The sequence below is a fragment of the Xiphophorus hellerii genome, chromosome 10 (genome assembly GCF_003331165.1).
Source record: "Xiphophorus hellerii strain 12219 chromosome 10, Xiphophorus_hellerii-4.1, whole genome shotgun sequence".
In the NCBI taxonomy this organism is placed as follows: Eukaryota; Metazoa; Chordata; class Actinopteri; order Cyprinodontiformes; family Poeciliidae; genus Xiphophorus; species Xiphophorus hellerii.
In genome coordinates, this window is record NC_045681.1 from 7,863,689 (window position 1) to 7,888,223 (window position 24,535).

At 36.9% G+C, this 24,535-nt stretch overlaps 3 protein-coding genes across 6 annotated transcripts in view; 2 read left to right on the plus strand and 1 right to left on the minus strand.

The window, feature by feature from the left end:
* Positions 1 to 491: 491 nt before the first annotated feature.
* On the minus strand, positions 492 to 3,399 carry anapc16 (anaphase promoting complex subunit 16). 2 transcript variants are annotated; one of them, XM_032574543.1, is made up of 4 exons: positions 3,239 to 3,399; positions 2,772 to 2,925; positions 1,325 to 1,399; positions 492 to 946 (listed from the first exon to the last, which is right to left on the minus strand). In XM_032574543.1, the coding sequence occupies exons 2-4, from the start codon at positions 2,911 to 2,913 to the stop codon at positions 837 to 839; spliced, it is 327 nt and encodes a 108-aa protein (XP_032430434.1). In that variant the 5' UTR covers positions 2,914 to 2,925; positions 3,239 to 3,399; the 3' UTR covers positions 492 to 836. The 2 variants fall into 2 exon arrangements, with proteins under 2 accessions (XP_032430434.1, XP_032430435.1); XM_032574544.1 differs by having other exon boundaries at positions 2,772 to 2,940; positions 3,239 to 3,339.
* ascc1 (activating signal cointegrator 1 complex subunit 1) lies at positions 2,903 to 14,746 on the plus strand. Of its 2 annotated transcripts, none has more exons than XM_032574542.1 (11): positions 2,903 to 3,016; positions 3,576 to 3,716; positions 4,118 to 4,220; positions 4,341 to 4,438; positions 4,523 to 4,701; positions 4,803 to 4,936; positions 5,594 to 5,713; positions 5,803 to 5,927; positions 7,711 to 7,784; positions 8,651 to 8,799; positions 14,218 to 14,746. In XM_032574542.1, the coding sequence occupies exons 2-10, from the start codon at positions 3,602 to 3,604 to the stop codon at positions 8,765 to 8,767; spliced, it is 1,065 nt and encodes a 354-aa protein (XP_032430433.1). In that variant the 5' UTR covers positions 2,903 to 3,016; positions 3,576 to 3,601; the 3' UTR covers positions 8,768 to 8,799; positions 14,218 to 14,746. The 2 variants fall into 2 exon arrangements, 1 of the variants encoding a protein (XP_032430433.1); XR_004340772.1 differs by lacking the exon at positions 2,903 to 3,016 and adding an exon at positions 11,717 to 11,735 and having other exon boundaries at positions 3,475 to 3,716.
* A 4,712-nt stretch (positions 14,747 to 19,458) lies between these two features.
* The window catches only part of LOC116727153 (testican-2), a 42,826-nt gene continuing 37,749 nt past the window's right edge, over positions 19,459 to 24,535 (plus strand). Inside the window, exon 1 of one of the 2 annotated variants that reach the window (XM_032574368.1) lies at positions 19,459 to 19,752. In XM_032574368.1, the coding sequence (XP_032430259.1) occupies positions 19,573 to 19,752 (180 nt within the window). In that variant the 5' untranslated portion in view covers positions 19,459 to 19,572. The remainder of the gene's footprint in view (positions 19,753 to 24,535) is intronic. The other variant, XM_032574367.1, reaches the window with a different exon arrangement.

Genomic DNA, 24,535 nt, shown 5'->3' on the forward strand with positions numbered 1-24,535 from the left:
ACTTTGCAAGAGAGGAAGTGAAAGTCACATGTAGGCATATGGTGTTCCGAAATAGATGTTTTGAATTATGCTAATAAAGCCAAAAATTTACACACAAAAAAAGTTACGTTTTCATACTTGAATAACGTGAAATGTATAAAAAGACAAAGAAAACTATCCAGACAACAACTGTGAGTGCGCTCTGGATCAAGCTCCTTGTAGATAAAATCTAACCACCAGCTGGAGGCGTGTCCTGCACTGGCCAGGGCCGGGCCAAAGGACAGTATGTTCTGTGCATTCCCGGCCTTCATTTGGATAAAAACAACCGCTTGGAGTGATCTGCGTGTGCTTTCTCGCTGTAAACACAGAAAGCTTCACAAAAACAACAGCGGTGCTGTACGTCAAACTTTGGCACGTTCGTGAAGCAGGAAATCACAAGGAAATAAGTTACCAGTTGAGGTAGAGCTTAAAACTCAGTGACAAGTATTAATAAGAACAAACTACAAAACACCAAGCATGTCAAGAATCACTTTTATTAGTATATTTGAGATGAAAGACCTATTATGACTATTAAATAATATTACAAGTTGAGTAGCTATAAGATTAAGCTGAAAGATATTTTAGTTTAGGTGGTACACATTATTGAAAATAGGTTTAAAAAAGGTAAACACAAAATTGTGCAAAATATAAAACAAAAGCATCTTACGTTCAACATGTTGAAATAACCTTTAGTTCTGTGTTACAGTGTAAACTCTTACAGAAAAAAAAGATCACATGTGAGACAGAATAAAACATTTCCTTTTGTCTTCATTCTGTTTGGCTGATTTATTCCACAAAATGCATCCGAATGCCTTTGACTAGGACGGTGTGAATCCTAGTAGCTGCTCTATTGGTTTGTAACGCCATTCGTCTGCTTCTAGCTCTTCCACAAGGCTCGCAAGTTTCTCCATTCTAGATGCTTGTTGATCTGAAAGAACAAACAGGTTACTTTATTACCATATCAAGTTTTATTAGGTTAATCTGAAAGAAACCCAAAAGTAGTATGTGAAACCAGTGGAAAATAGTGCTGTTGCCACATTAAACCAAATGTTAAGACTTGAAAATTCGATGCCCACTGTATTGACTCATGTTGGTTGAATACAAATATACGTCACATTTTTCAAAGTTCTACTTGTACAAGAAAGTAGAAAAAGAACAGGTTAAACATTTTCTTCCATTTCATAATTGTGCACACTAGTTTGAGACAGACATAACCAAACAGGAACACAGATGTTTGTGGTTTTAATAAGTCAAAATACGGAAATATGAAAACGTTTAAGGAGTATGAGCCAGGGCACAGACTTACCTTGTTTGACCTGCTTTAGTGTGGAGGCAACTTGGTAGCTGAACACAGACTCGCATAAAAATCTGTCAGAGCCATCTGAAAAAAGAAATAACTTTAAAAAGGGGCAGCATGATCAAAATTTATATTTTAAGGGCTTTGTGATAAATGAGAATCTGGACTGCAGTCAGTTCAGATTATTTATTTAGCACCATTTTATTTATGTATATATTTTTTACTTTTGTTTATTATTGAAAAATGCAAGCTCTGTAATCTTTAAGGCTGTATAGATTTTCAAAATCTTGGGGGGGGGGGGGGGGGGGTTAGGCGAACGAACAAACCTAATGTGTGTGTGTGGTTGGGGGGGGAGGGGGGGGGCTATGTACCATCACAAAACGGTACATAACCTTTGCCCATGGCACTGATGCGATTCTAAAACCCTGAGAGCTTTGCTTTTGGACGCTTTTCTGATAATGGTCAAGCTGATCTGTTTTGTATTTGGTCCAGAGAAAACTATGTCTATTTCTTCAAAAGAATTGTTGCTCTGATACGAAGATGTCTTTATTATGCAATTTTCAATCCAAGATAAGCTTAGAGAGACTGATAACTTATCTGGACAGGGTTAATGTAAAGCTTTTTGGCCGAGTAAACTTTAAAAGTAAATTTGGTCACTTTGCAACCACAAAGCATGCCTCTACCAGGTTTGCATACCTGGAGACTGTCAATTTGGTTAATTCTTCTTTGCAAAACAGATGAAGCTCAGTCAGAGAGTGTCTGTTAACATCAATCTTTAAGTCTTGCTACAGATTCTTAGTTGGATTTAGAGTTTTTACGAAGCCATTCAAGGGGCTGTTCCCTCCATATGGCTTGAGGCAAACTTTCAACAAAGTTTCTAGTGGCTTACTTCTTACCACTGCTCTGGATAGGCCAGAATTGTGAGGTGCATGACTAATAGTTGTCCTGTTGACAGATTCTCCCACTTTGCAGCTCTTTCAGGGTGACCTTGGGTCTCCTTGCTGTTTCTCACATTATTGTGCCCTATCCAGTCAGATTTGCAGCTGTGATACACTTTTTTTTTTTTCATTTGATGGATTTAACAGTGCTCTCTATGAGAAGCTTAGAATTTGCATGCGTTCTTTTAATTGCAAATAAATGAATTCCTGTATCATGTTCCTTGTTCTATCACATATAGACAACTTTGTGTTGAGGAAATACCCACTTTGGCTTAAAATGTGGAAAAGTGCAAGGGGGTGTTGTTTCAGGGACGGCAAATCAAGCAGGTCTTTGTTTATGAATGCAACTTTCTCCTCTGCAAATAATCAGTTGGAAATCATTGAATTGTTATTATTTTCCCAGTAGAAAGAATCTATCTCCCTGATTATATGAAAATATATTTCCCAAAACAGTGCTTATTTTCCATCAGGATCAGTCCATGCTATCATACAGCTAAAAAAAAACCCCAACAACATACCTTCCATCATTTCCCCTGCTCCTTTAGGATAAGTGTAGAGAACTTTCCTGGGAGGGATGAGCTCTGAAGCGCTGAATCCAGAGCCTGTAACCGAGCTACCGCTTACACCTCCCGCAGAGGAGGACGAAGAAGACGCTGCCATTGCCTTAGGAAGCTACCAAACACATACCAAAACGTCAGTGACAACTTTTTTCATCACGGCTTATGCTAAAGTGTATGCAGAGAAACAAGGAATAAATCACAGAGTAAGCTAAAATCAGTTGAACCATCTTTATTATGTCTATGAGTCTAACCACATCACAAACGTAAAACCGTTTCCTGTTTTAGTTTAAAAAATGTATTCCGATTCAGCTATCAGAACAGCTGGTAGGAAAGCTAACTGTAGCAATGGAGCGAATGACCACTCGACCTAGGTATTTCTCCACACTATACAATCAGCTCAGATGTTCTAAATAGTAAAACCCTACCGTAATTTTCCAGATTGTTCGGCTTTATTCATACGCAGTTTAGCCCTCGGTGTTTGTTTAGCCGTCTGTAATGTACGTCAAAAAGAGGGTTGCCATTTTGAAAGATGTCACAACAATCTGAATGGTTCATGTCTATAACGTTCCAAGGAGCTCGTTCCGCTTACATGTTATGTAGATCTGTACACAGGTTACCGTAAATTAACGGAAAGTGTCGTAACGCGATTGGCCAGCTAGCATACGTGCATGACTTGCTACTTTGAAGCTGTAAACAAAATTTTAAGGTGACTCTCACGAAATTTTACTTGTTTTCTGTCACTTTATGTTGGTATTTTAACAGTTTTAATTTAGGTTTGGTAGCAACCAATGGATGTTCTACGCCCAACGCTTATCAACATAAACGGCAGAATATATCGAAGAAACATAGTTAAAGAAGAACACTATGAAGAAGAAGAAGATTTCTCGTACATGGGGCCATCTGGTTAGTAAGCATTTGACAGGTTTAATTATTTTGTCGTGCTTCACCCACAAACAAACGTGTATTTTATTGGGATTTTATGTGATAGACCACCAGAAGCAGAAAGTACTTTTAGACAAGTACTTTAAGTATTCTCCAGCTGTAATTGCAGCACAAGTTTCTTATACATAGTATTAACTCAGGAAGACCAAATACAAATACGTGCCTCAGCTTTATTGTCTTGAATACTATATTTTGTGTTGGTCCCCACATGAATATCAAAAAAGTACGTGAGTGATTTTAACTAGAACAAATGTGAAAAAAGTTACCCATGTATACATATGGGTTTTGCAAGGAACTTCACATTTCTACTGTTGCCACTAGTTTGTTTTGCAAAAACCAACTCCATGTTTGTATGATTGAAGAGAGTGAAGCTCTGGAAGAGGATGAAACCTGTGACAGCCACTTCATTGAACAAACCGATAAGGGATACCGCTGTGCCATTGATGTCCCAAGTGTTCTTTACAAGTAAGCTGTGAACAAAATAGTTTCCCCCGTCCCTAAACTTGAAAAGAATGACATTTTTGTGTAAGCATTGGTGTACTGTGCGTATGGTGAGCATGTTTTAATTTTGTTGTTGTTATATAGATATATCATTGGGAAAAAAGGAGAAACTCGAAGACGTCTTGAGTTTGACACCAAAGCCTCAATCAGCATCCCGAAACAAGGAATAGAAGGACAAATCGGTGAGGATAAATGTCAAATCAGGTCATTCTGAAACTAATTTACCTGCAAAATATTTCCTTCTTATGCATTTCTTTTGCTTTTAGTTATCACTGCTGCCCAAAAAGCTGCAGTTTCCTCTGCGGTCACTCGAGTAGAAGTCCTTGTGGAGAGTTTCCGAAAGAAACAGCCCTTCACTCACTTTCTGTCTTTGCCTTTGAATGACTCCAAAGTTCAAGAAGGATTCCAGACATTTAAAGATGAGGTGTTGCGACAATGTTCACAGGTGCTCTTGACAAATGCAAACAAGATTGGGGACCAGTTGAAGTAGTTTTAAATTATTGCATTGTATAATAACGAATAAATCATGTGTCACCTACTTTGCAGGATCATGGAGTGGACGAAAGCATCTTTCAAAACCCTGCAAAGCTTCATTTGACAATTGGCACTCTGGCTCTGTTAAATGACACAGAAGTGAGAAAAGCATGTGCACACCTCCAAGAATGCCAAAGTTTTATCAGGTAGAAGCTTAAAAAATTACTTCATCATGTGAGGCTTGACACTGTGATGAATTTGGAAACACAAACACATTTCATATAACAGTGAAATTACTCTTTAAAAGATTAATTCGATTTTTATCACTGATTTAAAGCTCAGAAAAATGAGTTCAGATTTAATCTTAAATCTGAAAGTTGCTCTATAGCATGTGTAAATCATGCCATGATTTATTTGTGCTGTAGAAATTTGTTTTTCCAAATAATGCTTAAAAACGGACTAACAGGCATTGGCTGGTATGAACTCTTGGTATGAAAACATTAAAGAAAATGTAAAAACCAAGTTGCATATAGTGAACTAATTGGCTTTATTGCAACTAGAAAAGCAAGAGTTAAAATGAAATCATACAATATATTGATTATTGTAGCTATATTTGTTGTGTATACATTTATTTCTTGTTATTCTGAGTTTAATACATAGACTTAGGCAAAATATAGTATAAACACACAGGAAATTCAGTGGTTTTGGTCACTACAACATGTTCTTTGGCATCTAATTAAAAGGTATCTAAAGAGGTGAAATGACTTGACAGAAAATGTAATCTCTTTTGAAACTAATGCCTTAAAGCTTTTTATAGATGTTGATTTTGGAAACTTTATTAATTCATTTTTGCATTTCATCAGGGACATCACTGAAGGAAAGGCTCTGCCGTTGGAAGTGACCGGTATAGAGTACATGAATGATGATCCAGCCATGGTGGACGTCTTATATGCCAAAGTCAGTGTTAAAGATGGATCTGACAGGTTGGTGTTCGAAAGAAAAAGTGCTTTCAGTGACCTTCTGGTTTTATTTATTTATTTAAAGTTTTACCTTTACTTTTTCCTCTCCATAGGTTGCAGATGATTGCAGACCGGCTGGTGGAGCATTTTGTCTCTGTGGGGCTGATGGTCAGGGAGTGGGACAGAGTGAAGCTGCACGGTACTGTCATGAACACACTGTTCAGAAAGGACACCACAGGTAAATATGAGCACCATTTGGTGACAGCTTGATTCTCTCTTGGTCATACAGTGCTCTCCATGAGTAAAACGGTTTTAGAGTGTGTAAATGTGCAAAAAGGTTTGAAATTCATTCTTCTTTCTGTGCATAACTTTTTGCCACCAGTTTGAAATTTGCCATGGTTCAGCTGAGATTTTCTTTTGCTTTCTTGTTAAAAGTTTCGTCAGAATCTGTTTGATTGGCATCTGGGAAGTTTGGAGACTTCTTTCTTTATTTTATCCACATTTTAAACTTCTCTCGTCCACTATATTTTTACCTCAATGTTAGCAAAGTATGTTGGATACATCTGGGTGAGGTGGATATTAAAGCTCTGAATTCAGCCATAGTACACACTTTGTGAATGTACCCCAACAATTTCTTAAATGGGTGCGTAGTCAGGTATGTGCACGTTTTGTTACCACACTTTGACCTTCCTCTCAATTTTCCAGAGATGTAGTTGGATACGAGTCTCAGAACATCAGGCTTTTTTTTTTACAAAGTCTTTCCCAGAATTAGTTATAACATGTCCATAACATTCAATTTCTATATTTAAAATTATTTTTCTATTAGTCTCATGTAATATAAAATTTTCTAAGAAACTTAATTTGGGGTTTTCATTAGGTGTAAGCATTAATCACCAAAATAACAGAAACATTTTTAAATAATCCATTTATCTGCAATGAATCTATAAATGATCTTGACTTGTTGAACTGAATTACTGAAATAAATTAAATCTTTTTTTAAAGATAATCTAATTTATTCAGATGCTCCTGCATGTAGTTTGTTATTTTAGCTTGATGTGAATCTTAATTCATAAAGACATGTGATTAAAAAAGTGTTTGTTCAAGAGTTATTTTAAGATTTTTGTGTGATTTTTGTTGCCCCAGGCTTTGTGAAAAGCAGTGTTTCAGGAGATAATGTCCTCAGGATGTAGATCACATTTTCTCTACTTGATAACAGCTGTGCAGAGGCTTAATAAAATTGGTCATGAATAGAACAGCATCTTTTCAATAAGCTCAGATGTGTAGAAATAAAATGGTATTTTTAGGTCCCACATGAGGTTTTCTACTTTATCAGTTAGTGTTACAGATATATCCAAATAAAATTGTGAGAACATTCACGAGAAAGTGACCAAAAATGTTTAGCCACCTTTGATTCATAAAAAGCATATTTGTGATTCATCTTTTGTCTTAAGAGGCATCGGCTAACCATGAACAGGAAAAAGGAGAACTGCTGGGATCGTTATATTTGTCCTTTTTTCCGGAACATACTTTTCCAATGTTCCCTTATTATCTTTTAGCTCAGATTGGAGCTGCAGTGACCACAAAGCTGAGCCTCAAAACAATTAGAACAGCTAAATTGCCCAGAGAGGAATCAGGGAGGTACTTCTCTGTTTGGCCTCAGAGCTGTGTACGTGCACAGAACAGTGTGCTGTTTTCCAGCTACTCTCACAATGCCTTCATTCATTTTGCTGATGGATCCCGTCCAGCAGCGGTTCTCACATTCGCACCGGACTGACCGACAACAACACCGCACAAGCAAAGTGGTATGCCACTGCTGATCATGTTTACAGCCACAATGTACAAAGCTCAATGGCTGTGCTCTCCTCAGTCCTCAGTTTCGCAATATCATTTAACAAACGAAGTTACCTTGACATTTGCTGGGTACTGTTGGAGCTGCAAGTAAACATGTTTATTGCTTCTCTGAGATAACTTATCAAAGTGTTTTTCCTTTTATTGTGTGTTGGTCTGTGGTGTGTTTCCAGTTGAGAACAGGGGTGGAGCAGGAAAACCAGCCACAAGTGAAAGAGAGGCTTTTGATGCCAGGAGCATATTAAAGGTTAGACCCCTTTTACATCCAGATTAATAGACACATGCTTGTAATGTAATATCGGATTTTCTTGAAGTTATACTAAGTCATGTGAGTGATTGCATAAATTCCTGTTTTAAAACCTATAAAGACATGAACCACATACGAATGCTATATTTCAGCACCTGCAGATGTGTGACACTTTAATGTATTTGGATTCAAAGCATTAATGGGATTGACATTTTCAGAGTCCCATACCTAGCTTCATAAGAGCTAGGTAATGAACAGCTCTATAAAACCTGATTTTGTTGTTTTGGCAGAGCAGCTCGTTGCCCTGCCTCACTTCTGTCAACTATTTCAAAATGTTCTCTGATTTAAGGCTCTGAGTGAAATAATACTCCCAGATGTTTGATCGCTTTAAAGGTCACAGTGTACAGTTGATTTATTACCACATTTTTCCTTCTTGTACCGTTTTCGATGGTGTGGAGAAGTATACAGACCCCTTTTACTCTGATTCTCCTGAAAAAAATAAAATTTAATCAAGTTTGTTAAAACATAAATGAATAACGGCATCATGAAGACTAAAGGACATGGCAGACTGGTCAGGTATAAAGACGTGGAAATGTTTAAAGCAGGATTAGATTCTAAAATAATAATTCAAGCTTTTAATGGTCTAAAAGAGCACTGTTCAATTCAGGTTTGTGTCTGTCATATAAAATGTAAATAAATCCATTGTAACACAATGAACTATGAAAAAGCTTAAGGAATACTTTTGCTAAGCACTGTAGATGGCAAGAAATATTTTTGTTTGACCTCTAACAAGTCTGTTAAAATAATTGTTTTAAACTGAAAATAATGATTTTTAAATTCTGAAAACATGTTTTTTTGTGTTTCAGAAATTTGGTAATTACGGTTTTGGAGAGTTTGAGCTGAACACTGTCCAGCTGTCACAGAGGTACTCAACAGACTGTACCGGATACTACTCATCTGCTGGGAGCATAAGCTTCTCGTGACCTTTATCCCAGCTGAGGCGTAATATTCTGAGGTGGGTGAGAAAATAGTTCTGGAGCAGCAGAAAAGTGCAGTTAACGACTCTGACCGCTAGGTGGCAGCATGTATTTGCTGTTATTGAGCCCAGCTTTTCAGGCATAAATTTGTCAAACGTATCAAATGTAAAATATTATATTTTTAAATAAAACTCAATCAGAAGAAAACATGTGAAAAGCATCTACATAAAATATGTACTTTTGTATTAATCATATTTTTTGTTGTGATCTTCAAGATAGAAAAGATGAATTTTTGCAGAATTAGGGTTGTTGTTGACAGTAAAGTGATTTTATCCTGAATGGGCCCCATCTTTGTTGTTTTACATTGTGACACATTGCCCTAAACAGAATGAAATAAATACTCAAGCATTTTGTAGTCAATGAAGGTGACACACTGAATAGTTAGAAGAAAAATAAACATCCTGAGTCGTGGCAGAAAGCTGTTTATAGTCGTTGAAACAGTCTGACTCAGTATAATGTCATCCTCACACCACTGAATGTCATAACCCCTTGTAACAAAACATCCTTTCACCTAACTGAATGTGTTAATGCTTCACACATGACTTATTACACTAGCCAGTCTTTCTTTTTATACCCCATCTTTCTTTTTAAGGAGCCCTACCCACACAAGCTGCTGCAACTTTGCTCCCTGTTACTTCTGTCGAATGTGTCATTGAATACCAACGTCAGACAAAGAGCAGGGCTTCTTGTTCGTTCCATTTTTTTCCTCTCGCCTTCCCCTCAGCTGGTGGTTCTCTCTGTTTAGCATGCAGGAGCGTGATCGCCAAGCGGGCAAAAGTTACACCAGTAAAGTCTGAGGGCTCTCTTTGTTCACTATGCCATCCTGTGCTGCCCATTTTAGCAGTGGTTTGACTAGTTTACCTTCTCTTCTTCTGTTCTTCTGTCCACAGTCATGGTCATTTTGTCTCTTTTTTTTGTTTGTTCAGTGGTGTAAAATAAAACATATTTATTCAGACCAACAACGAGACCTAATTATGCACACTTACTTTCCAGACAGGATGCTTGTTTCTGGTTCAAGAGTGCATATCTAGTGTAGCACCACTTCCAGGTAACACATTCATAAAGGTTTTTTCACCTAGGGCTGAGTAAATAGAGCTCAGCTGTACACAAAGGGAAAAGAGGAGCGACACGTGATTTGCAATTTGATTAAATGTTTGAGGACTGTGTATTCTTGTCTGTTTTGGCAGGAACATGATTAAAGATGAGTTGTACAGATGTCTGCACCAACGCCGTATAAGGGATTGTGTTGTGCTTATGTAATGAGGCAGGAGATGTTACTATTTTATTAAAAATATCTGTTATGTACCGAATTTGTAAGGACTGTAAGGATCTTAATCTACTATTTTTGAGCAAAAGCTACAAAGTTTTTCTAAATGCCTGCCTCATCTAGATGTGCAGTAGTGCTAGCATGAACTTGTACATAAATTTCCCTTACTACCCCCTTTCATATTAGGGCTATAGTTAACCTTGCATATACAGTATTTGATTTTGATATATTTATATATACATATATATATATATATATATATATATATATATATATATATATATATATATATATATATATATATATATATATATATATATAATTGTCACAATATGGAGTTAGACAGCAATAAACTGCAATTGAAGTAGTACTCACTTTGCTGAAGGTCAATGGGTACTGACCTTCAGTGCTCACTGAATATATTTTTTTCTGTTTTATTAAGTAGCTGTACCCACCAGGCACCACAAACATGTTATTCCCTCTTATTTTTACACTAGTGGTAGTTTCTGTATACAACTCATGTATTTGCAGTACTGTAAATAATTAAGGTGCTGTGAGTACATTTCGTTTTACTAATGTACATTTTACAACGGGTGATTATTAAATGGAGAAATAGAAAATTTGGCTTTTCAGATAATGTTGTAATTTTATTTCCTAGATACTTCTTTATTAACTTATTTAGAACACCAACAATTTTTAGGCATCTGTGAGTTCATTTTCTCTCATTACTGCAGATATTATGTAGGTGGGATGGTTACCAAAGGGAATGACAGCAATTCAGGGTTTTCAGGAAGTACTGGCCAAATAATTGTTTTGCACCAAATTAGGTCTTGTTTTCGTCCTTGTGAGGATTGTAAGTGAAAAGTACTCGTTCCTGTGCATACATTTATACAAGTACGCACTCAGACATAATGACCAGCTCCTTAACATGTCATTATTCCTTTATTTGTCACCAGTGCAGATGGTCGTGCCAAGAATATTACAGTGCAGTATGTTAAGCCTCATGTCTGATCTATTACAGCAGGCACTCACTCACCAGTGTTGACAACACAAGTCTTGCTGTTTCTGGAAAGCTCTGACTCAGTAGACTGTAACGCGTTCTTCACGCTTTTCATGTTTTAATACATTCAGCACACTGATCTGAACTAGTCATTACGTATATAATATATTTAATCCTTCAGTGTGATTTCTGTCAAACATGAACAGTGATATCACTTTATCTGTGAGTTTTTGGAATATTTTGTCTCATCTGCGAATCTGTTAAAATGACTAAATCTTGTCATCGGCATCTGTGTGATTGCGCTTGCTTGTGCACCAGCCAAGATGCGTAATTTCTGTCCCTGACACGTCTCACCCTAATTAGTCAGTTTTGTTCTTCCTGCAGTGTGAAGCTCCACTAAGACCTACAAAATCTGAGGACAAGCTTGAACAGCTTTCAAAAAGCTGTATAAATTAGATCTCTGTGTACTGTGCTTGTTCCTTTTGATCTACATCCCTTTTTTCTGAAGTTTTAATGAGGTGGAAGATGTATCTTTTAATAAAATATTTGTTTGTGTGGGAATATGTGCAAAAGCTACTGTACAAACTCCTTATGCCTTTTGAACTTTTCTATTTTTTTTCTCTTACAGTCACAGTGATTTGAAAAATGTAAGTAAAGCAATTTAACAAAATAGGATTACTTAAACTATTTACATTTTTCTGCTTATTTTCATAGCTATGCTTTTATATCAGTTACTTTGAGAGGAAACGCTGTGTTCTGTTCTTAAGGCATGTTTCACATAGGAAGATTATTAGTGGCACACCACCTCCAACCTTTATTTCCTGTCTAAACATTCATCAGCTTCTGTGTAAATTAAAGAAACTGTATAAATGTACTGAAAAAGCTGCGCTACATAATTCCCAACCTGGCAAAAATGATTGCAAATCTAAAATTCAAAAACACAAATGTTCATAAACTTAGATGTGATCAGAAAGCTGAAGTTCACTTTGGTCTTGGTTAAATCCTGAAATATCCCTTTCACTGATTCATTGCAACAGAATCAAAGGTTTTCCAATTTGGATGCAACAAAAATACAACAGTGCTTCATTTTTAACAGCTTACTTTATTTTTTAGATTTTATTCTCTTGTCATCTTTTTCTACCATTTGAAATTCACGCTAACCGCTGTGTCAGTAACCGGTGTTACAGCCTTGATTGACAGAGAAGGCGAGAGGGGTGAGAGGGCAGGTGATTCATGCAGCAGCTTATCATTCAGAGTGCTGAATCTGAATTTCATGCAGAGGCCTCCTGCAGCTGTCCGCATGCGTTTTATGCTGCAGTCATGTTTACTGGAAAGTGTTTAAACACAAAGTGCAGTAGCTTTGCTATAATTCATTCTTCACAATAAGAGTCGAAAGCAATCAATTTGCAACTAAAACCAGATTCCAGCTTCAAGGTTTAAACATTTCTCTAAAAATGTTCTTACATCTCACAGTGAAAAGTCTTTGTTAAAGAGTAAAGTTAATCATACCTGATTAACTTTTCTTGAAAACAAAGGACATTTTGTTACTTTTAGCCAGCAAGCTGAAGAGCATTACCTCAAAATTCTTATCTAGCCTTGAAGTTTAAAGACATACCATGTAAATGTTTTTTTTTACATGGTAAAAAACTGCAAACTGCTTCACATTTGAACCAGTTGGCTTCAAATGTGAAGCCAACTGGCTCCCTATCATAGTTTGTTACTTCTGGGTTAAGCGTTTATGCTTTGAAATGTTTGCAGTTCTGAAGATAAATCAGCATTTTGCATCAGTTTTGGTTCAGAATAGAGAAATCTACTTTTCCTCCTGCAAACTCTCAGATCAGACGCTGTAAAGTTATACACATTTTATTTCCTTTTACATACTTTTTATTTATTTTATCATGAAAACGTTTCACACAACACCTAAAATCGTTCACCATCATTACAATGGTGATAGCTGGTATCAGGTGCTGATGCAGAGAACAGCCCACTCATCAATTCTGAGCTTGTTTCGGACTGCTGGGAGTGTTCTCTAACGGGAAAGCTATAAAAACACTTCAGTGCAGGAGTTACAGGGCTGTTACTGGAAAAGAAGCAGTGCCTCGTGAGGATCGTCGTTTTTATCCTTCAGTTGAATTTTCTTTTTACTCTTTCTGGCAATATGCTTCAATGGTGTCCTCGGCTCTGCAGTTCACCATCAAATAAAAACAAAAATGTTACTCCAGCAGGTATTCCCACAAGATCAGCAGTTGTGTTTTTACTCTCACAAGCAAAGTACTAAACCGCATGGCAAGGAGGGGAAACAATCCGAATCTGTTGTTGAATATGTTGACGTATTTGCATTATGGTAATTAAGCTCAGGCTTGAAGCACAGTTTTGTTTCTTTGTAATCCTAAAGTAAAAGTGCTGTGGCTTTGTCACACGTAATGCAAAAGAACATTTCCCAGAGGTGATCATGTTTAGCAGTTCAAGTGTAAGCGAGCTTCTGTTTACTCTGCGTTTAATTGGGGAAACTGCTGCACTTTCTCCCACATCTGCTGCTGTAAGCTGCCTGCAGTGCGAAAAACAGCCGCTTCAGTGCTCAACCAACAGTGGCAAACTGCTGTCACACTCCTCTCAACTAACTTTGCAGTCTTAATAGCTGTGTGACCCAGTTTGAATCCTATTGAATCGAATCCATATGCATTTCTAGCAGCTTCATTTACAGTTCTAAGTCACTTGAGATTACTTATTAAATGCCTCCAGATGTGGCTTATTCACTCCCCTACATTCGGAATAACCTCTGATGGGATTTTGGATTGGGGATTTTCATCTCAGGCTGGTCTGACTTTTTTTCATGCAGACATTTTTGGTGTTTGGGTTCAATTATCAGAATGCAACTTCCTCAAATTGAGAGAGAAATGAGCACTCAAACTTAGTACGTCGTAATTGAATATGTACCTTCATCCTGCATTCTGCAAAAGTATTCCTACCCCTTCAACTTTCATTTCATGACATTATGAAACAACCTTTAATGAATTTTAGTTGATATATCAGTAAGGAATCACAATGAAAAACTGAGATTACTTGTAGATTAGTGCAAATCAATAGCTTTAAAGTGCAAACGTTGATGATTTTTTTTTTGTGTTCCAGGTCTTTGCTGGACACAGCAGGACAGAAAATGATGATGAGCAAGTCCCAACAGATCCAAGCAACAATGAAAACATGCAGCCAAACCGTTTGCTTCCCTGCATTGCATTCCCTTCTGTAATCATCTGCTGTTTACCAAGAATTCTTGAAGACATCCTCAGAGCTCTTTCATTGTGTGACAATATGAGCGGCTGTGATAAGCTGCGCAGCTCATCAGGACTCTTTAGACTCATATGTGTTGTTTACATTTGTAATACGACGGGAATATTTCCAGATAAGAAAGCCTTCAAATTGTGCTGCGTACCGCCTTGTCTGATGTTAATAAAAAAAAATATTTTCCCAGCTTCTGCTGCTTCTGTGAAAACTCAATTAGGTGGACTGGGTTTATTAATGTGCATGAGTTTGGGGAGATGAACTGGCATCAAGTCAATCTCTTTATTCTTGGAGTCTGACAAACATGACTCCTATCTGCAGATGTAAACCATGCAGTGCTTTCATGACTAAAATAAAAAGCAGCCGCAGTTCTTGTTTTGATGGATGTGAGCAAAGTTTTTGGCAAAGATGATCACAGACCAGTTTGAGACTAACATGAACATAAAAATGGTTGAAATTACAGAATTTGGACCATTAAAAAACTGATGGCTTATCCACACATATGGCTCAGTTTGATACCCATATTATCAAAGAGTAAATCTGATAGCTGCTTTTATTGCACTGATGTGCAATATCAACAAAGTTGTTCATTCACTTTGACTTGAATATATGACAGTGACATGAAAAGTATGACATTTAATAGCCATGTGGTTCTTAATCATGATCTGTTACATTTATCTTATGGATGTACTGTCGGGTCACAACAAATGTGAATTGGTTCCTATTTATAGGAATGTACAGTCAGATCAATCACATTGGCAGATTTAAATTCAATTACATAATTTATATTTAGCTCCCTATGGTATGATACAGTGCAGCCAAAATTTTGAAATTGGTAAGCAGATTTCTATCTGAGGAAGCCCAGCCAATCGCATTAAGTCTTGGTACGTAATGCGATAGGATATAGTTCTTTCAAGCAAGACTGATAAACCTATTTTTTTTTCCAGATAAAGAATTTATAAAAATGTTGCCATTTTGTTAAGACTCTGGATAGTCAATAAGGATTGCAGTGTGGAATTAACCACTGTTTTCTAGAGATTATTTTATATCTGGTTATTTAATTTGACCTGATATGAATAAATACTTTAATAACCTGAAAATTCACCTTTATTGTTGAAAGCATAATAATCTTGCAAAAGTGTTAATTAGCCAATATTAAAACATTTGCCTCTAGGGTAATATCTATATGCCTCTAAAAAATGTAATATGTTGAAACAGCGCAAAACCGAGTTACTAAATCAAACCTGTGAGTATTTTTTTAAAATTATTTTTTAAACATCTTTACCTTGCATTCAATAATGAAGTAGTGATTGCAATAACTGCATTGTTTCCAAAAATCTCTTTTTGCTGTACTCAACTGATGTGAAACTTGCAAGTGCAGCAGAAGCTATTTATTGATTAATGCAGTGAAAACCTAGTCATCACTTTACTGCATTTTGAAGTCCTTGTGACAACATTCCTCACAATATTTGCAAACTAAGCAATTAACAGTGAAAATAAAGATTTTTTAGGTTTCATACAAAATGATTTAAGAGGAGCTGCAGTATTATTTTACCCAAATGGTGCTGATTTCATTTTTGGTATCTGAAAACATTTATCATACCCCTTGAGCTTTTCCACGTTTTGTCACCTCATTAGTACCACCACTTTCTTATTTTTAAAGATTTAGGACACCCAGATCATAGTTGAACTTATGAGTCTGGGTTTAGCCTTTCTTAGAAGTCAGTCTTCAAGGAAAGTAAAAACATTCCCCTGTTGACCAAACTGGTAAACTTGTAAGAGCCCTTGGCAATATTGTGTCTTCTCATTCCTAAAACCTGCTTTGTAAGATGATTTAACAACCTAGAGTTGATCATAAAAATGTTTTCTCAGCTTTTCTTGCTCTGAAGAATTTCCCTCAGGAAACATTTATTACTACGGTCAAAACAGAGGTTTCTCGGTAACATTTAAATTCACAAAGTGTAAAAAAAAGCCCATGAAAAAGTGACCTAATTCAGATGTGTGATCATTAATCATCAACGTTTAGCATTATGCTTTGGTTAATGCACCCTTTTAACTTGTCACGTTATATTTTTCATGTACATACTGCTTTACACTTGGAGATATTTCTCCTCTTGTCCTTGCCTCCCTGTTCTGCGGCTCTACATGCTCGTATAAAAGAAGCACACATTTGCCACATCGACAACTTTGATGCAAGTGTCAAGAGTTTGTTCTGCCAGCTAAGCAGCATGACAGAAATGTGATCCTGCCCCTGGCTACTCAACCTTGGCCAATACTGGTAACCTTAAACTTAAATGAATCCGAACAGGGAGGGTGCTGGATTAGGTTTATCGTCATAGGGGATGAAACGCTGAGAAGAGGAGAGGGCTTGCAGAGTTAATAGAAGCAGCGGGAATGATGTGCAGGTACAGTAAATCTCCGTGGGTCATAAATTCTGGATAAAAAAAAACCCGGATATAATAAATTTTTTATTCGCTCAGGCCCATACTCTAAATCTCAACGCCATTTGGTACAGTGCAGTGAAATCCTAATCAAACATTGCTGTCAGACAGCAAATGCAATAAACTTTCATTCCCCTCAAAATTAACTTTCAGCATAGTGTCAGTAATGTGTATTTTAGCTGTCTTCTAGCTTGTGTCCTCAGAATTTAAATTTAAAGAGCCACACTAATAACAAAAGTAATCTCATATGTGGTTACATTTGAAAGTGTACATTCTAAATACTGATGAGATAGAGCGACCCAGATTGGGTCAAATATGGGCCGATCCAGTCCTGAACGGATTTTACACCACAAGATTAGGTTCTAGGTCTGACCCAACATACAGAACCTAAACATAGGTAAGTAAAACAAATATAATCTTCATGAGAAAAGAAGTAATATGTTGGTTAAATTAAGTTTAATTCAGTGTTATTTATTTATTTTTTTTAAGGTTTTGTTGGCTCTAGTGGCCTTTATTTGAAAGTAGTTTGACAGGAAACAGGGTAATCAGAGAAGGGGAAGACATGCGGCAAACGTCGCCAGGCCGGGAATCGAACCTACGACCACCGCTACAAGGACTAAGGCCTCAACGTGGGTCATGCTTTGCCCCTGCGCCACCACAGCACCCCCAGTGTTATTTATTTTTTAAATGAACCGTATAATGTTTTATAAGCCTTTTAAAAATAAACAGCTGAATCTGAATACCAAAATTCATCCTCGGTTTAAAATGCAGTATGACATAATGCATATTTTTGCCGTGGTAGACACATCTTTGCTTATAACTAAAAAAGTGACATTAATAAACAATGCAATGGAACTTAAATTACAATAGATATAGCTGCTTGATTTGTAAATGCTGATTTTAATTGCCAGCTGCTACCTCTTACTAATATACACAATAAGATGTTAATAAAATGTTAAGTTTAGTAAATAACATTGTTACTTTATACGTAACACTGCATAAATATTGCAGTAAATGTAGTCTATTCTGAGTGTTTGATCCATTTTATGGTCAAAGTGTGAATATTGAACAGATTTAGCCAGTTATTGAGAATGAATTTTGATTTAAAATCCAGCTGAATTGACAAACAAAGCACTAATCAGAAAAACACCCAAAGGGACCCATTGTCATTTTGGACAAGCTGCATATATTTACTGCTCTCAAATGGATGAAAGACAAATGTTAGAAGTGGACTTTACTAGATTTCTATCAGAAAGCTAGATTTTAAACAGCATGCTACCATTTTCTGGAAAAAAAAAAAAAGACATTCCCACTGTGTTTTTGTTTTCATTTGTCCTTTTAAGGCCAGTATGAACCACCACAAATAAAACATTGTATCCCAACACTGAGTGTTTGACTCAATTACTAATCTTTAAATGATAGTCAATTTATGTTATAGTAATTATGAGGTCTGAATTTCCATTCCCAAAATAGCCATATCACAAGCTTTTTCCCCAGTGCCTGTTAAAGTCCTGCTTGTCAGTATAGTTAGCACAAAAATAATGATAAGGATTACTTTGAAACCTCTGTAGAGAAGCTCTTATATTTCTTCCTCTCCTGCTAATGAACACAATTAGGAATGAAACTGAGCTCATTTTAAGCTAAATTGAACCTCATTTGCCTCTTGGCCTCAAGGGAGTCTCGCCCCTCAGCAGTGTGGAAAGACCAGTTTGGACATCACTTCCTCACTTCCCCCATATTTTCTCTGCTCTTTGGCTGAGCTATAGAAATCAATTCACCTTCACATGCATAAGGATTTTATTGAATATTCCAAAGCATTAGCAACATGTCACTCACTGTTCCATGTTAATGATTGTTTTGCAGATTAAGATTCCGCTTGTTTAAATACATTTAAATAATCAAGAAGTTCATTATTTCTGTTGTTCTTTTCAAAATGTTAAATTGACGTACAAACAACAATATTTCAAGTATTTACTTTTGTGCATTTTGACAAAACTTAAACTCAAGAACACTAGGATTATGCAGCAAGATAATAATCCAGACCTCATCAGCAAGTCTACCTTTGGGTGTTTTAGAGTAATCTAATCTGGATTAAAGCATGACTGAGTTAATGTATTGTGACATCCAATTGAGTTGATTTAAAAACAATTGTGCAAGGAAGAGTGAGCCAAAGTTCTTCCACACGTTTCTCCACACAGATTTAAGAGACTCATTGTTCATGGAAATGCTTAGTAGTAGCTGCAAAAGGTGGCACAACCAGGAATTAGGTTTAGGGGGAAATTACTTGTTTGCATGTTTTGATAGTTTTTTCCCTTAGTAAATTAAATCATCATTTGAAAACTACTTCTTGTATTCACTAGGAAAGTGTGCAATGATACAAAAAAAGTAAAAAACAAATCTTTAACGGGGCAAATACTTTTTTTCACTGTCTTGTACAAGATCGGACTTTTATTTTTTTAAATTGAACAACTGAAAAAAATCACCTGATGTTATTCAAATGGTTCAAGATCCAGTTGTGTGCTTCACATGCAGCTGAAGGTTCCGCTCGTAAATAAACCTTTGAAATAACGAAACCAGCTCAAATAAAGAATCAGTATTGGAACTCTTCGTTACTCTCCTCCCTCCCTGCCTCTCTTCCTCCTCTCTCTCCTCTCCAGTCAATGCGTTGAGGCAGCAGCAGGAATCCTGCGTGTGGTTCAGTGGCTGGAGGACAGCAGCGGCAGAAGGAGCAGGATACATCCCAAACCGAGCTGACCTGACCAACATGATGGAGACTGTGAGAACCGTGGCTTGCCTGTACCTGCTGGTGGGCGTCTCGCTCCAGGTGGACGCGAAAAGTGGGAAGGAGACGGCGAGAGTCGGGAATTTCATGGAAGATGAGCAATGGCTGTCAACCATCTCTCAGTACAGCCGTAAGACCAAACACTGGAACCGCTTCAGAGATGTGAGTGCCGTATTTTCTTCTGCCTTTATACCTCCGCACTGGCGCTTTGGATGCACCTGGTGGAGTAAAGCCGCAAAGTTAACTCTCACCCCAAACTACATACACAATGCTGCGTTTTAATCCGCATTAGTCGCTACGAAAAATGTTTTAGAGAGATTATAATTTTCATCTTTTTAGACAAGACTGCAAGTCCGAATAAGCGCGCGCTCTCATGTCCGCGCCCCTCCGAACTAATGAATGTGATGATTTTACACACTTTTACCTTTTTTGCATATATAAAAAGGCATATATATATATATATATATATATATATATATATATATATATATATATATACATACATACCCTTTTGTGTGTAGGGGTGTGTGGGTGTGTGTGTGGGTGTGTGTGTCAGGGGGGGGGGGGGGGGGGGGGGTATGTTTGCCTTTTTAAGACTGGCACAAAGTGTGATAATTGTAAACTGGAGACATCATACGCATTTTTCCTCATTTTGACATCAGAAGATGCATTCTCCCCCTTTAAACCTAGATTTTCTAGAACCACCTTTAGTCCTAAGTTGTAAAGCTGCCAGTCTTTATGTCTCTGCCAGTTAAGGCCATACACGACTGATATTTTGTTCATTCTTTGTAAAATCAGATTGAAAGATCAGTGTCTTTAAAAAGCACGTTCAGGTCTTTAAAAGATAGACCTGATTCCCAATTGAATTCCCAATTGGGTTTAGTTTCAGGCTTTTCCAACACTGATATGTGTTGGTGCTGAGGATGTGGACCCAAATGTGAACAGGACATTAACATCGCAAGGAAGCACACGAGAACCAGGACGAGAACAACAGTTCTGGGGAAAATCTAAGGAGGAAATGAAGGGAGGGATGGCTTATGGTTACAGGAGATGCTGAGTAGGGAAACAATGGATCTAACTAACCAAAACCTAGAAATTAATAACAAGATCAAAACCAACATACACAAAGAACAGAACTTCAGAAAGAGCTAAGAGCTTCCACACTAATTAATTGAATAATATGGAAATACCTTAATGACAATAATGAACAACCCAAAATAGACACAATCCAAAAACATTGAAACATAACATTTAGCGATCATGACAAACACATGAATCTGCTGTTATCTCACCACTGGCTGTTTGTTTAGGGCTGTCCTCCTACTTGAAGGTGAACCTCCTCCACATTCTTGGGTCACTTTGCAGCCACACATGTTTCTTCCAGTATTGCCCTGCATTTTGCTCCTTATGTCTTGTTATCAATTCTAAATTATTTACCTGTCCTTGCTGAAGTACAGCATTTTCGAGAAATGATGCTGCCACCACCATGTTTCTCTGTAGCTCACTGTGTCTCTATGGTATGAAAATACTCAAAATACTTTTCATGGCTTTCATTGATCAAGGACTGTCTTCTTGGGGCGTGCTGTGGTGGCGCAGGGGGTTAGCACGCCCCACGTTTGGAGGCCTTAGTCCTCGACGCGGACGTCGCGGGTTCGACTCCCGGTCCCGACGACCTTTACCGCATGTCTTCCCTCCTTCCTGTCTGCCTACTGTACAAAAAATACGAGCCAGTAGCGCCGCAAAAACTCTTTGGAGAAAAAAATGGAAAAAAAAAAGGACTGTCTTCTTGCTATTTTTCCATAAGAGCCGTATTTGTTGTCCTGTTGGTAAATTCTTCTACCTGATCAGTGGATCTACTGTAACCTTAAATGTTTTGTTTTCATAAGTGAAAAATCATCATAATAACATAAATTAAGGCTTGGAAATATAATTCTGGATGTTATTAATATATATATATATATAATGTGTTTCACTTATTTAATGGAGCTACTGAAGTAAATATACTTCTTAAGACTTTTAATTTATTGAATATGGCTGTCTTGACACAGAACATTTAAGAAAATCATGTTATTAATGTTATTGTTACATTATTAAAAAACAATGTTATTAAAAAACAATCGAAAGGTAGAAAGATTGTATATTAAATATTGAAAAGTGAATTTATGCCAGGTTAAGTTATGCTGTCACTTATTTTTACCTGAAATCTTCTAATGTAATGACTGAATTGACTTGTACATGTATGTTACTGTGTTTAAGTGTTTGACAGGAGCATATTTTTTTCTTAGGAACCATATATTAAAAACTTAACTATTTCAGGGTATATAGTCTGATGTAAGGTGACCTTAGTGTGACAAAAGACAGATAAATCCGTGGCATAAACTTCATGTTTAAGATCTCTTTGGAGAAGCTGGTGAGCAGTCTGAAATCCATGCAAGCCTCCACCTTAACATCCAGCAGCTGTTTGATCTCACTGCTGGGAAATATCAGCTCAGGCAGATAGTCTTATCAGTGTCGGCCAGAGAAAATTTCCAGCGTCTTTTACCGCCTTCGGTGCTACGTGAGGGTGCTCGCGATGTCCGCACAACTGGATCTCAAGAGAATTTGTAATTGAATCGCAAATCTCAGCCACCAAGCAAATTTACATATCACCCCTCCTGGAGCTTGAAGCGGTGTGCCTCACCTGTCTGTTTGGATGAGTGTTTGGCGAACTGAAGGGTTGAACAGATTTGGGATGAGGCCTCATGGTGGGGGCTTCTGGCAGTATGCCCACCTGCAATATCCTGAGTACATTTGTTCTTGGCTATAAAATTTACCTTCAGTCCTCTACAAATTACAAAAGACAAATAAGATTTTTTTTGGAACATTTTGGATCGAGGCTGAGTGGGTCAGACCATTTATTGTCCTTAATGAATATTGTAGGTTTAAGAGGGGATGCTTGTACAGCTGTATCTCAACAAATTACAATATTAATAAAAAGTTAATGTCTTTTAGTATTTGAGCTCAGAAAAAGTGAAACTCATCTATACACTCATTATACACTGAGGCCTATATTTCAAGTGTTTCATTTAACATTAAAATGTTGTAATGAGTTAAATTTCGAGTTTTTATTACCTTTAAGCCATAATCATTGAAATTAACTGGAATGAAGTGAAATTATGAGTTTTCTGTTTTGAATTTTGTCACTGAAATAAGTAAATATCAAATTTCTGATTATATCTTAGTTTATTGAGAAGCTCCTTTGTTTTTGAATCAGGATGTAGTTAGCAAATATCAGATATCCTGGTCAAGATATTCTTTATACATAATGTCTGGTAGGACTTTAACTTACAATTTACTTTTTAGTGTTTAAAAAAATGAGAAATATTTTAAATAGGTGTGAAATTCATCAAACTAAATGTTAAATAAAATTAATATAACACTTAAGACCATGAAAATTCTGTTTTAACCTCATGATTTTTGTGTATCTTGCTGGATAATATTACACACTCTATGGCAATTACAGAAAATCCTAACGATTTTTAAGAGGTTGTCAGATTGAATTGACTTTAGTACATCCGGAATCTAACACGCTCTCCTAAATGTCAAATAATAATGAAAAAGAAAAACCTTTGTAGATTAGGTTCATTAAAGTTTTATTAATCTACAGTGAATTTCCTTTGAAAAGTCATGGTTGTGATAGGTTTTTGAATGTCAATGTGTTTGGTAAAATGCTGCACTGTAGCATCATGACCTCTTGTTCAGGAAATGGTGGCATTTCAGTCAAGAAAAGTCAAAAAAAAAAAAAATCCATCTTCGTTATCAAACAAAACGGAAAGGAAGAAAAAAGAGAAGGATTGACTGCAGCATATGTGAAGATGTGATGCTGTGAACAGATGGGTGTGCTAGCTTGTGCTCAGACAGGACAGTAATCTGCTGTTCGGGGCATTGAAATACTCCATCTGAAATGTGAAGGTTGCATTTGTTTACCTTCTCGACAAATATGAGGTGTGAAAAACAGATGGATTTGTACCTACATGAAATAAAGACAGGATTAAAAAAAGCCTTGTTGACATGACATGATGAACAGCACATCCGGCCGTCTGTCCATCCAAAACTAGAGCTGCTCTGCCTCTCTACAATAACTCTTCACTCAATGGCAGTTACAGGGTCTCATAAGGAAGACCTTATAGCTGTCATTAAGTGCCTCGTCTTGCACAAAATATACTTGAATGCAGTCTCATTCATTTATATATATATATATATAATTTATATCAATCTGCTAAGAAGCTCATGCCATTGCTCAAATAAATTACTGTGTACTTTTTTTATTCAGCCAGATTTTCCCATCTCTCTGAGCATTGCAGATAGGGACCTCATTAAGAAGCTCTGCAGAGTCTTAGCCCACTATAGAGCACTGTTTAAGGTTTCCACCTGCCAGAGCTGAGTCCTGGCAAGTGGACTCAGCCAGCCATGGTTTTACTGATGGAAATGTATAAGATGTTTTTCAGCTGGCTACTCTGTTCTTTTAGATATTAATATTAATTACTGATGTTATTTCTTTTATTGGTGCATGGAAATAACTTGATTTGTAGTTTTATTAACTTTACTCTGGTGGTTTCGTTAGCCTCTTGGCAATGTGAATATTGTAGCATAACATATTATCTCTGCATTGTCACTTGTTCCAGGCTTATATGGATAATAATAGTGCATTGATTTTGGATTAAAACAATTTAAAGTACATAGGCTTTCATATACCTCAGCTACATGTTGAGATATTTGGAAGATGCATCAGCAAATTCAGTTTCTCTTGTCCTGTTTGGTTTTTCTACAACAGTTTAGGGCAGGGGTGTCAAACTCCAGTCCTTGAGGGCCGGTGTCCTGCAACATTTAGATGTGCCTCTGCTGCACCACACCTGAATATAATAATTAGGTCATTAGCAAAGCTCTGGAGAACTGATCTACACAA